This window comes from Engystomops pustulosus, chromosome 5 (genome assembly GCF_040894005.1).
Source record: "Engystomops pustulosus chromosome 5, aEngPut4.maternal, whole genome shotgun sequence".
Lineage (NCBI taxonomy): Eukaryota > Metazoa > Chordata > Amphibia > Anura > Leptodactylidae > Engystomops > Engystomops pustulosus.
The window spans coordinates 33,240,962-33,253,580 of record NC_092415.1 but is presented as its reverse complement, the minus strand read 5'-3'; the positions used below and the strand labels follow the sequence as shown (position 1 = coordinate 33,253,580).

Below are 12,619 nucleotides of genomic sequence, written 5' to 3'. Positions count from 1 at the left end.
TTACTTCAGATGGAAATTAAATCAAGGCATCTGGGTAATGCATGGAACAACTTGATTTAATGAAGAGATTTAATATTATCTTGTCCCATATGTCTTTCTCAAATTTCTGCATGAAATGCCATACCACACACAGATTACATCGGCCTGGGAATTATCTGTAAATACAGTATTAATGGTCTGTAAACTAGAGAGATATGCGGATAATCATTTACCATATAACACGGATTTTAAGTAAACGACACCACCATATTATAATGATAATCTGGTTATTAAGTCGATGGGACCGTTTCGGTAGTCGTCGTAAAAAAGATATTAACTCGTTTTCAAGTTCTTAAAATTGTTCATCTAAAAAGTTTTTCTATTTGACTTTAGAAGAACATAATCTTCCATGTATATATTTAATTTGGATTACAATATATAGCATTGTTCATAAATAGACTTTTAATGAAATCTATTACCATTGCCATTTCAGATTCCTTGATCAATCTCAATCAAAATCTCAAAATTTGGGTCAAAATCAAGGGTCAAATCACTAAAATATATGGGTTAGGTTATAAAGGGGGTAAAATTTGCTGTTGCACACTTTTTCACAAACCACAAATTACTCGCAAAAAAGGAAGTTTCAAAGCCTCTTCAAATATTTTCAGAGGTATCATCTCTGGATAAGTTGCTTTGGCAACTTTCATGCACAACGACTATGCTTAACCTGTCACGAGGAATGTCATCTTTAGCTGGTGACAGGTTCCAATAGCCTATGCTATGCCGATTTTTAAAGAGGCCCATTTCAGCATTTTCTGAATAATATACTTTATATAAGTTTAAATCTCTTTACCTGGCTCCCAGCCAGCAGCTTGTGGTCCCGGGAGGGAGGGGGAGCTGCAGCCTGTGTTTCCTCATGCATTCCTCCTCTCCTCCACACCATCCCTCTCCCTCCTGCTCAATGCACATGAAAGAAGTGGGGAGGGAGATGGAGCTGCATGAGTGTGGAGGAGACGAGATACAGGCACCCACATTCTGCCGTTGCCCCACCCCTGGGACTCACCACATGCTGCTGGCAGGGAGCCTGGTAATGTGTATTAAACTTTTATAAATTACTGAAATGTCTCAGAATGCTGAGAAAAGCTTTTTTGAAATCAGTATAGCATAGGCTACTGGGACCTGACACAAGCTAAAAATGATATTCCTGGTGACATATCACACAATACACCAACTACCACATCACTAGATGCTAGTCAATGTTTTTCACTACTCTCTTTCTGGCATACCTGAAGAAACTACAATATTATTGGTCATTATGAACACAGCGTTAAATATTTGGCCCTTGAACACAGAGAAAGGATAGAAGTCGTAAGAATGTGTTACAGATGAGCAAGTTTAAGTTTTTTTTGGTGTGATTGGGTGTAGAGTGATAGTGTAAAATTTTATGTCTGTTCCCCAACATATCATTTCCTATACAACCACCCCCAAAAACATTCTTGGCTTGGTCCAGCCAGTGCAGTATGTGTTCTCAATGTGTAGAGAGGAGTAAAAAAATTTGCAATGCTGAATAGCAATATGCCTCATCATCTATTCTCATGGAAGATAAGCCATGGCCCAAAGTGCCTATAGACACTTAGCGCATGCATGTGTATTGTGAGTCCAAATGAATAGCTGTTGAAGAAATGGGTGTACACCTATAGCAACTGAAGGTGTTTGGTCATCTTAAAAGAAATCTACCATTTGTTTTATGCATTATGAACCAAAGATACATCAATAATGTTGTAGCTACACTGATCTTGTTTAATCCCTGAGTGTTTTGGCTTAAAAAACTATTAAAATATTTTGATAATGAGGCTCTGGTGTTCCTGTGGTTGCCCGGGCGCTCTCATCACCCAAATTATGCACTGCTCCAGCCATGTCCTGCCGAGAATAAGCCGAGAATATGTAATTGCAGGCAGAAGTAAACAATCACTGCACTATCCCCCAGCTGCTGTGTATGAGTCATCCAGCGTAGGTTGATTAGTTCTGTCTGGACAGTTCAGGCAGCTCCTGTTTTGTGGAAGTAATATGCTTATGTACGGCAGCCAGTCTGCACACAGCTTTCCCAAGGTCTTGCATTTTATAATTGTTTTTTGAGCAAAACCACCTGGATCAGGGATTAAACAAGATATGTTTCTGCTTTAGTGTTTATAGCATTCTCAAGGTATGTTTGGTTCACAATGCATAAAAACAAATGGTAGATTTCCTTTAAGAACTTTTCACAACTTGAAAAGAGGCGCGTTCTCCGCCGAGGTCCCCCAGAGTTCACCTGCTTCTTCCCGATGCATGTAAGTTCTGATCTTGCGACACAAATTCTTTTTTAAATTCCGCAGTTCTTCTGAATCCGCTGGGTTGTCCGAGGGCCACGCCACCGATTTCTGTCACGTGACATCTGGCGCCGATGCGTCAAAATCCGATCGCGTGCGCCAAAATCCCGGGGCAATTCGGCGCAAATCGGACATCGTCGGGAAACCCAACGAAAGTGTGCAATTCGGACCTTTAGTAAATGCACCCCAATATGTGAATGAGAAACATCTCATTTAAGTTGACTGGATCTACACTTATATTTTGCCAGATCTACCAAAAATTTTCAAGCTCAAGGTTAATTTGGAAATTTAGTTGGCTCTTCTTCATTTTTATAACTAGTTGAATGTATCCCCATAGTGTTACAAAATAAAACTTCCCTTGTTGCTTTTTCAGTTTCTTTAATACCTTTTTCTAACGAAGAACGAGACGTAATTAATTCCCACCATAATTTACGCCGCTCAGTTTTGAAAGGATTGGCAATATGAAAGAACACGGACTATTTTGGAACATAATGAAAAATGTCCCTTGCGGGTGTAAAATAATCACATTGCTGAATAACATTAATGCTTTCCAAATACCAGAATATATTAACGACAGCAAGAATTTGCTGAGCAACATTTTTAAATTCAGCAAGGCCTCACAGTTTTTAATTTTCAATACTTCTTCTCCGAACCAGAGGATGTTGCTCAATATTTTGCAGGATAGAAATTATATAATATTTTATTCTGACATAGTTAATAGATTAAATGTTCAAATTTAGAAAAAAAAAAGTACAAAACTCTCCTGAGCCTGTCAAATTGCCTTCCACTGCGCTCCCTTAATTTAAATCACTTTCTATCAGCAGCTGCCCGCTACCATATAAACTCTATCGCCTCCGGCAAAATACATGACAAATTCTTTTTCCGGCAGTAAAATCTCATTGGTAAAATGTAATGGCTAAAAATATTGCAAGTGGACCCTCTGTCGGTTTCATCAAATGACATAAAACGTAACTATGCTCCAACTTCTTGGCTTGGTTTTATTATTTTAAAAATAAATTCCCTTTTGTTCCACTTTTACATACCTGTCGCCTTTGAAAAAGTAGGTCTTCCCGACATCTTCCCACCAGACAGCGGTGTCTATCCCATGAGGTGGAATACCGTGTCCTAAATGCATCAATTCGTGAGGATAACCAGGCTGCAATGTTGTGTCTTTAAACACCCAATACTTGTTACCTAGAAGATGGAAATGCAAGTTTTAAAAAACTCCATAATTCAATTTATTTTTGTACATTTTTGTAATAAATAATAAAAGTCCCTAAAATGTCCCTTCCGTAAACATACACAATAAAGAATTTTAAAAAAACACAAAAAACTCTGCATATTTGGTTTTGCCGCTCCGTGACTATATGTACAATAAATGGGAAGCATAATTGGTACCTGGACAAAGAACGGTGTAAACAAAAAATTAAAAACTTGCCAACAAAGTTATGGCACATGATGATACAACAGATCTTTAATGGTAGGCAACAGCAGCTATGCTAATCATTACCGAAAACCCCTATGCATTGACCTTTTGCAATGTATGCACCTTTTAGATATACAGACAGTCCCTGGGTTACATACAAGATAGGTAGGTTTGTTCTTAAGCTGAATGTGTATGTAAGTCGGAACTGTATACTTTATAATTGTAAACCCAGCCAAAATTTTTGGTTGTCTGTCACAATTGTATTTTAAAAATGTTGGGTTGTCATAAGAACCAGGATTAACACTGAAGTTTCATTGCAGACATCATAACTATAACTGTTATAGCTGTTTATTGTCTCCTAGGACTAAAGTACAGTAAATTACCAACATCCAGAGGTCCGTTTGTAACTAGGGGTCGTCTGTAAGTCCGGTGTTCTTAAGTAGGGGACCGCCTGTATACTATAAATCCATCACCAGTGATCAAGTTTATTCTGATAGTGTGATCGGGTCAACAGATGTGATCAGACACCTGCACTGATGAGTTGTTCCAGGCAGCCCAATGGCATGGAAACTAAACAGCCCATTGAGCTGAAAGGGAACCTGTCATCAGGAGCCCTTTTTCTAGCTCCCCCATAAAAAATAGTGTGCACGTTGCCAAAGTGTTTTTATAATAAAACTGCCTTTTTCCGATTAAAAAGAAAAGTTAGATGAAAGTTTACCTTTCTCTCTGCAGAGCAGTGTCCCATGGGAGTGGCCAATGAGGAGTCTATTTCAATTAGAGGATGGATGGGCGTGTTTTTAATTTGAAATAGACGCATGATGGAGTAGTTTCCTTAGGGTGGGGACCACTCCTCACTGGCCACTCCCATGAGACACGGGACACCGCTCTGCAGAGAGAAAGATAAACTTTCATCTAACTTTTTATTTTATTGGAAAAAGGCAGTTATATTATAAAAACACTTTGGCACACTGTTCTCTACGGGGACACTGGGGAGCCAGGAAAAGGGATCCTGATGATGGGTTCCCTTTAAATCTTCGCCGATAATATAGGGCTTATGCCAACGTTTTCTCCTTCCAGATCAATCCATTGTATAGTGTAGGTGGATGTCCAACAAAACCTAATCTTTGCATGGTCTAGGTATTGGGGCCACACCAATCTGTAACTGATGACCTAGACCTGAGAAGATCATAAGTATCAAAAAGAAAAAAGTTTAAAAGATGGAAAAGATTCCAGCAAACCTTTCAAAAGTAGGTGGGCGACACAGAGGTTTAGAAATTTCTTTTTATGCAAGTCAAGGGACGAAAATGGGCCAATATAGAAGGACATTTTGTATAACAGGTGCTTTGTTTTTTGCATACAGAGCTAATCGCATCAGGACTATGTGTTGGCTTGGAGAAACATGTGCCACGCAGAATGGCCTTCGTGCCACTACTCTGTACTGTCCCGTCCCCTGCTGCTTTGAAATATGGAAGGTTTTTGGGATACGTAAGTGTCATCTACTTCCTTCTTCATCTACTGAAAAGTAAACCTTATAATCTCATAATTATCTCTTGGTAGTTTTTGCAGACAGCTATATAGACAGTTATCTATCATAAATCCAGTTATATTATAGCAGTGACAAAAGGGAGAAAGATACATTACCAAAAGATTAATGATCACACTAATTAGAAGCCATCATCCATTTGTGGCCAAAACAATGGTTCCAATTTTCCATTTTGTAAGGACAATTTATTTGATTGTCTTTTAGAATACACTATTTTATCCTTACGAATCCGAATAATAATAACCCCTTAACAACTTGGTCATTTTTGACCTTCTTGACAGGGCCCATTTTTCTTCATTTACACGTGTCAATTTATGTGGTTATAACATTGGAACAGTTTAACATATGCAGGAGAATTTGAGATTGTTTTCTCATGACACATTGGGGGTCATTTACTAAGTGCTCGAATCACGTTTTTCCAAAAATTTCTGATTTTCCCTGAATTGCCCCAGAATTTTGGTGCACGCGATCGGATTGTTGCTCCGGCAGGCACGTGACAGAAATCGGGGGGCGTGGTCATACGAAAACCCGACGGATTCAGAAAAACCGCTGCATTAAAAAAAAAAAAGTGTCGCTTGACACGCGCTTACCTGCACCCGGCCAGGCTTGGTGAAGTTCAGTGCAATCCGATGAACTTCACCGCAGCAGCGACACATGGTAGACGTCGGAGGAACTACCTTTGTGAATCGCCGGAAGACCCGAATCCTCCACACAGAACGCACCGCTGGATCGCGAATGTACCAGGTAAGTAAATCTGCTCCATTGTTCTTCATGTAAGTTGAAAAAATGGGTGACATGACTGTCGTTTTTTTATGAAATGTAATAGAAATTTGGCGAAAATTCCTGAAAAATTTTCCATTTTTAAAGTTTAACATTTTTAGACAGGCACACCTCCAAAATTACTTTATAACTAACATTTCACATGTCTTCTTAAAGTTGTTATGGTTTTTTATGTGTCCTCTAATTTTTGTAAGATGTTAGGCTAAGAACTTTAGGTGCGATTTTTCATGTTTTGAGGGCCATGTTAAGATTTCAAGTGACTTTGAGAGGCCTAAATAATAGTGAAACCCCATTAATTACCCAATTATAGAAACTAAACCCCTTAACGTACGTAAAACAACTTATACAATGTTTTGTTAATCCTTTAGGTGGGTTAAAAAATTGAAGGGAAGGAGCACCATTCCGAAGTGATATGCTTTGTCACATTGTACAGGCTATAGTATTATGATTTTTTTGGCAGTTTGGATATATGAGGGTTTATTTTTTGCAGGATGGGATGCATTTTACAGAAAGACTTCATTTTGGGTTGTCCATAAATTGTTGATGAGGCTTTATCAACATTTTCTGTGTAAATGGGATAAAAGAAAATAATTGATTCTTGGTTTGTATTTTTAGCCTATTTTTGGATGCTGTTCACCGTACCGTGAAAATAATATTTAGCAAAGTTCAGAGATTTAAAGAAAGAAGCATGGAGGGTCTGACCACAGTACAGAAGAAAGAAGCAAGAATGCTGAATCACTTGATGAACCTTCTTGGATGATCTACAGGGCAGTAAAGGCTTATGTGCAGCTTATGTAAAAGAATAGCTAGCCCATTCATTACTAATGATAATGATCTTATCCATAAAATAGGTACCATTATATGCTCAAGTATAAGCCGACCCAAGTATAAGCTGAGGCCTCTAATTTTACCATAAAAACCTGGGAAAAGCTATTGACTTGAGTATAAGCCGAGGGTGGGAAATGCATTGGTCACAGCCTCCCCAGTATATAGCCAGCACCTGCCCCATAGTATATAGCCAGCACCTACCCCCAGTATATAGCCTGCCAGCCCATATCCCCCAGTATATAGCCAGCCCCCTGCCCCAGTATACAGCCAGCAGCGGGGAAGCCAGAAAAGTGAGTTTTGATATTTTTTTTACTCGAGTATAAGCCGAGTTTGGCTTTTCAGCACATTTTTTTGTGCTGAAAAACTAGGCTTATACTCAAGTATATTTAGTTTTTGATCATTGAGGGAGCAACCCCCGAATTCAGGCCTATCAGTGCACTGCAGTCAGAGCAGGAATCCGAGAGCTACCTCATTATTGTAATTGCATGTGTTCATCATAGGTTCTCAACACATTTTCTAATGAATCTCCAGCAAACAAAATTATGTTAGAAGGCTTTACATTTTGTAAGGGCATAAAAATGTTTAAAATAATATTGCATCACACCTTACACACCACTAACTCTTGACTACTAGCTTCACTTGACTACGACGACAATCTGTAGCAAAATTTTGAATTTTATCTTTAGTTTCTTACAACCTGGCGCCATCTATAACACACAAGGCATTTCCTTACTTGTCACAGATTATTGCCGTGTAATGAGTCCTAGCAAACACAATATGCCAAGTGTCAGGCTGCGGCATGGCTCCATACATAAACGTGACACATTCGCCTAACTTTTGTATTTCCTTAAAAATAGAAGATAATTTTTTACATAGCCTAAAAAATTGTAATCGCTATGCATTTTCTGCCGGGAATGACAAGCTGCATGATATGTTGTACAATCCTACAATACCTTACCATGGGAGTGACGGGGGAAAATGGAATTCAGACAATTGCCCTGATGACTGAGTTGTTTAAAATTGCAGCTTTCATAGCGCTTTTCCTTTTTGCTTCCGTGCTTAGAGAACAGACTTACACACTGCAGACTTGAAATTTTCCAATTTAACACAATTCGGTTAGCCAATACAGATATCACTAGCAGTTCAATTTTCTCCTTAGATTAGAGGTCTATCGGATGACGGCTGATGTTTTTGTGATACACATTTGCTTCTGGCATTGACTAGATGAAAGAAGGGAGTCTCTAGCTGATGTTTCGGGAGGCAGAAATGTCACTCGAATGTTGGTAATAAATGCAAGCAGCAAAAACATATAAAATCTCCCAATGTGGAACTTTTCTAGTTAGCCATAAGAGGTGAGGCAGGAAAGTCTGATCTATAGAAAATGCGATTATAATGCAATGGGGCGGATCACAAAATTACGTTGTATTGGTTTAAATATAAATAGAGAATCTAGAAGTAACTCATTAAAGGCAATAAAAATACCTAATATAACGAGTCATTAATTAGCTGGAGTCATTATGGCCATTGTCTGGGGAAGGACAGAATAAATATAACTCTATGGCTCAGTAAATACGACCCTTTACTATTTTAAAGACATCAGAGCACTAAAAAATATTATACAGGCAGTCCCCGGGTTACATACAAGATAGGTTCTGTATGTTTATTCTTAAGTTGAATTTGTATGTAAGTCGGAACCGTATATTTTATAATTGGCCAAATTTTTTTGGTCTCTGTGACAATTCGATTTTAAAAATGTTGGATTGTCATAAAAACCAGGATTAACAATAAAGCTTCATTACAGACACCTGTGATAACTGTTATAGATGTTTATTGTAGCCTAAGGCTAAAGTACAGTAAATTACCAATATCCAGAGGTCTGTTTGTAACTAGGGGTCTTCTGTAAGTCAGGTGTTCTTAAGTAGGGGACCGCCTGTAGTTATGTACAGGCAAACGGATATAGCTAAACATACTAACTACAAGTAACAAGAGACAAAGCTGTTAGTATACTAGTATTCTGTATCCCTGTCATAAGGAAATGGTCCTTAACATTGGATCACATTAAAAAAATCCAAATAATACAGAATTAGTAATGGCAGGTCGGGGACAGTACTAGAAATGGTGGCTTGTAACTTGTTGAAATACCTAGAGAATTAACTTGAGGCTGTTGGGTTTCGATGCAGCATCTGTACCAGGCCCAAGGGGTATTCCAGGAATCGGCATATTTCATATACAAATGGGTACTTAAAATATAAGCTAATGTGTAATTAGTTGTTATTTAAAATTTTGCTCCCCTTAGCAGAAATATGCTGATGACATAGACTGTAATGAGGAATTAAAATGCTACTGGCCCATTAATCAGTCCGTTAATTTCCTCCGCACGGTCCGTTGCAGGACAGAAGATGGCTGCTGGCCACATGTCCACATCACATGTCCTGCACCTGCCTGGGCAGGGTCATGTGATCACCACTAGGTTTGGCTGTAGTCGGTTGGTTGCAGTGCATCCAGTATGGCCAGTGTTGTTGTGATGGCAGTTACACATCATTACTATGGTAACAGAGCAAGAAAACCTGTTAGATCATCACTGGGAGCAGAGCATAAGAGGGAGGAGGAGTTACTGAGAACTAAAGGATCATGGAACTTGTAGTTTCCAGTGGCGGCCATCTTAGTGATAACTCCACCTACTTTAGAAAGGCCATACATTTTGTAAATAATAAAATCATATTATTTTAGCTCCGTTTTGTGACTAATGACATTGAGTATTGTTGTATTCATTTATTTATATCATCATGGGTTTTTGTGTCAGACATTCACATTCCCGGAATACCCCTTTAAGGTACAGTTTAGAATACTGGACTTTTTGGATGGGAAAGACACACCCTATGGACCCACAAAGGTATAGTTTGACCACACCCTTCTTACCATCTTAAGAGACCATTCTAGAGAAAGAAAGTTAATGAGTCTATGTTCATGTTCCTTGAAAATAGGATGGCTGGACACAGCTGTGTCTTTTTTCTCAATCTTGAACCAGTGCCGTAACTTCTTCCAGCTAAACTTCTTATGCTGGTGATCACACCAGATACATTCCACCCAATTCAATATAGCTAAATCGTTCCCCCATGAGAACCTCTCTAATGTCCTATCCTCTTCATTCTTCTCCATTTTCACTTTATCTCCTTGCTGTCAGTGTGTGAGGATATTTATATCCAAAATCTTGTCTTGATAATCCAGTTGACTTCTAGCTGGTTCAGTGGTAGTTGCAAACAAAAGCATTTAATTTGTTGAATAGCACAGGATAGGGGATAAAAATCTGATTGGTTGGGTTCCAATGGGGGTCCTGTCCTCACTAATTGATGGTGCGACAGGTAGAACATCCATTCAATACTAAGGGAGTGTAGAAGATTGCAGAGCACAGCATCGGCTATCTCCAGCACTCCCATCTATTGTCTATGAGAGTGTGGAGATACCTGAATGCTGTGCTCTGTAATTTTCAACACTCCCATGTTATTAAATGAAGAAGCATAATACATTCTTGACCCGCAATAAGTGAGAACAGGGACCCCATTCTTGTGATTTGTGGCTAAGAATATTTTAATCTTACAAAACAATTGTTTTTAAAAAATCTACCATTTACCCTAATGCATTATGAGCTGCATTGTTTTGCTGAAATAGCAATTATAAAATTATGATAATGAGGCTCTCTCGCTCTTGTGGCTTGCCCGGCGCTTCTCCCCTTACCCTAATTATGCACTGCTGCAGCCTAGCCCTGCCCAGCATAAGCTGAGAATACATTGTCACTGTGTTGTCCCTGACAGGCAGAAGTAATCAGTCACTGCACCATCCCCCAACCGCTGTTTATGAGTCATCCAGCTCAGGTTGATTAGTCCTGTCTGGACAGTTCAGGCACCCAGCTTTCCCAAGGTCCAGAATCTTTTAAATTGTTTATTGAGAAAAACCACTCAGCTCAGGGATTAAACAAGATATGTATCTGCATCAGTGTAGCTACAGAATTCTCAAGGTATGTTAGGTTGACAATTCATAAAAACAAATGGTAGATTTCCTTAAATGTATAGTTTTTGCCTGTTGAAAACGTTTCCTCATTATCATGCAGCTAATTAACAATGTGAAATGCACCAAAATAGGCTGCCCTATTTAGGGGCCACAAATTATACAGATAGGCCCTATGGGAGTAGAATATATTTAGGGAAATTAATAGTAGTCTTCTATCATACTGAGGGTCACGGTGTGTGTACTTGTATGCACTATAAATTACTGATGATGGAAATAAGGGAAGGGGAAGCGTTCTCCACATTAACGAGTCGGCTGTAATTTTCCTTTGCTGCTATTATCCAAACAACACTCTATTTTGTGCTATTTGGTCTAATAACATAGTTGAACTGCCTCTATAATATGTTGGAGTTAAATAGAGTGCCATTTTTTTAGAGACAAGTCCTGTAGCTGTGTCAGCTGGATATGGGCAGGAAAAGGTTTCAGCCTCTGGAAGTGAATAGGAATATTTCCACTAGGATCCTAAGAAAACAAAAACCCAAATGTATAAGACACTTGCATAAAACCGGAAGCCTCCTTTAAGGAGCCGTCAGCACTATAAGCTTCCCTTATTCTGGTAATGGCAGCGAGTACACAGCTCTGATTCTACAAGGTGCTCGGGCTTAGGCATGTCTGCCCGGAGTCTACTACTGCAAATGTTGTCTCCACCTGCCAAGTACGGCAATATGTAATTTGGAAAGCTGAGCCGAAGAGGAAAAAAATGTTATTTTTATTTCACAAGTGAGTGGATTTAATAAATAGTGCAATCTGCTTTACAAGATTCATTCTGCTTGGTTACAGCTAAGGTGACATAAAGCTCACAAATTCGGAATATATAGAGACATATCTGATCTACATAGAATAATATTACCATAATGTATCTGTTTAGATCAAAGCTATCCAAACATCTCGGGGGTTGACATACACCAATACAAGAAAAGGATTATTTAGTAAGAATGGAAATAATGTCAGAAGTTTAGCACAAAATCAGAACATGGTCACTGAAGTGGAGTAAAAGTTACAAATCCTACATAATGTTAAAGTAACAACAAAACTACTAAAAAGGAGCTGAGTTGTAGTAATCCAGCCATGGATGCAGACATCTACTGACTGCTGGGGGTGTTGGGTGATGTTTATCCACCAATCTTATATTGACTGAGGTCTCTCAAGCTTAAGATCAAAATCAAAGTCCTTTAAAATTAACCAGTCTAGTGATGATTTGGGAAACTATACCATCACCCACAGATAAGAAATAGCCTTGTATTTTTTCCCCCATGCCCAAAACAGGGTTGGTAAATACGTTATATAAGCACCTGTGCACAGAGTCAGAGACAGGGGTAGGTATACAAGTTATATATGGACAGACGCAGAGGGTTCCAGAATGGGGTATATATATACGTCATATATACACAGATGCAGGGGGTTCCAGAATGGGGTAGCTAAATACATTATATATACATACAGGTGCAGAGGGTTCCAGACTGTGGTAAGTACGGTATATATATTTGGTTTTTTAACAATGCACCAAACATGAGTCTGATTTGCCTTTTTTGTTTGGTGGCCACAGGGCAATTTTGGACACTAAACTTCAATCCACAAGAACCTTTAGTTGCTTCATTCCCCGTGATAGGTTCTCTTTAATGCCTGACTGGT

General features: G+C 38.9%; 1 protein-coding gene across 2 annotated transcripts in view; it reads right to left on the bottom strand.

Annotated features, from left to right (window-relative positions):
- Window positions 1-12,619, bottom strand: part of MMP16 (matrix metallopeptidase 16) — a 141,416-nt gene that overhangs the window by 8,616 nt on the left and 120,181 nt on the right. For both annotated transcript variants that reach the window (XM_072151580.1, XM_072151581.1), the window contains one exon: window positions 3,389-3,539. In XM_072151580.1, the coding sequence (XP_072007681.1) occupies window positions 3,389-3,539 (151 nt within the window). The remainder of the gene's footprint in view (window positions 1-3,388; window positions 3,540-12,619) is intronic.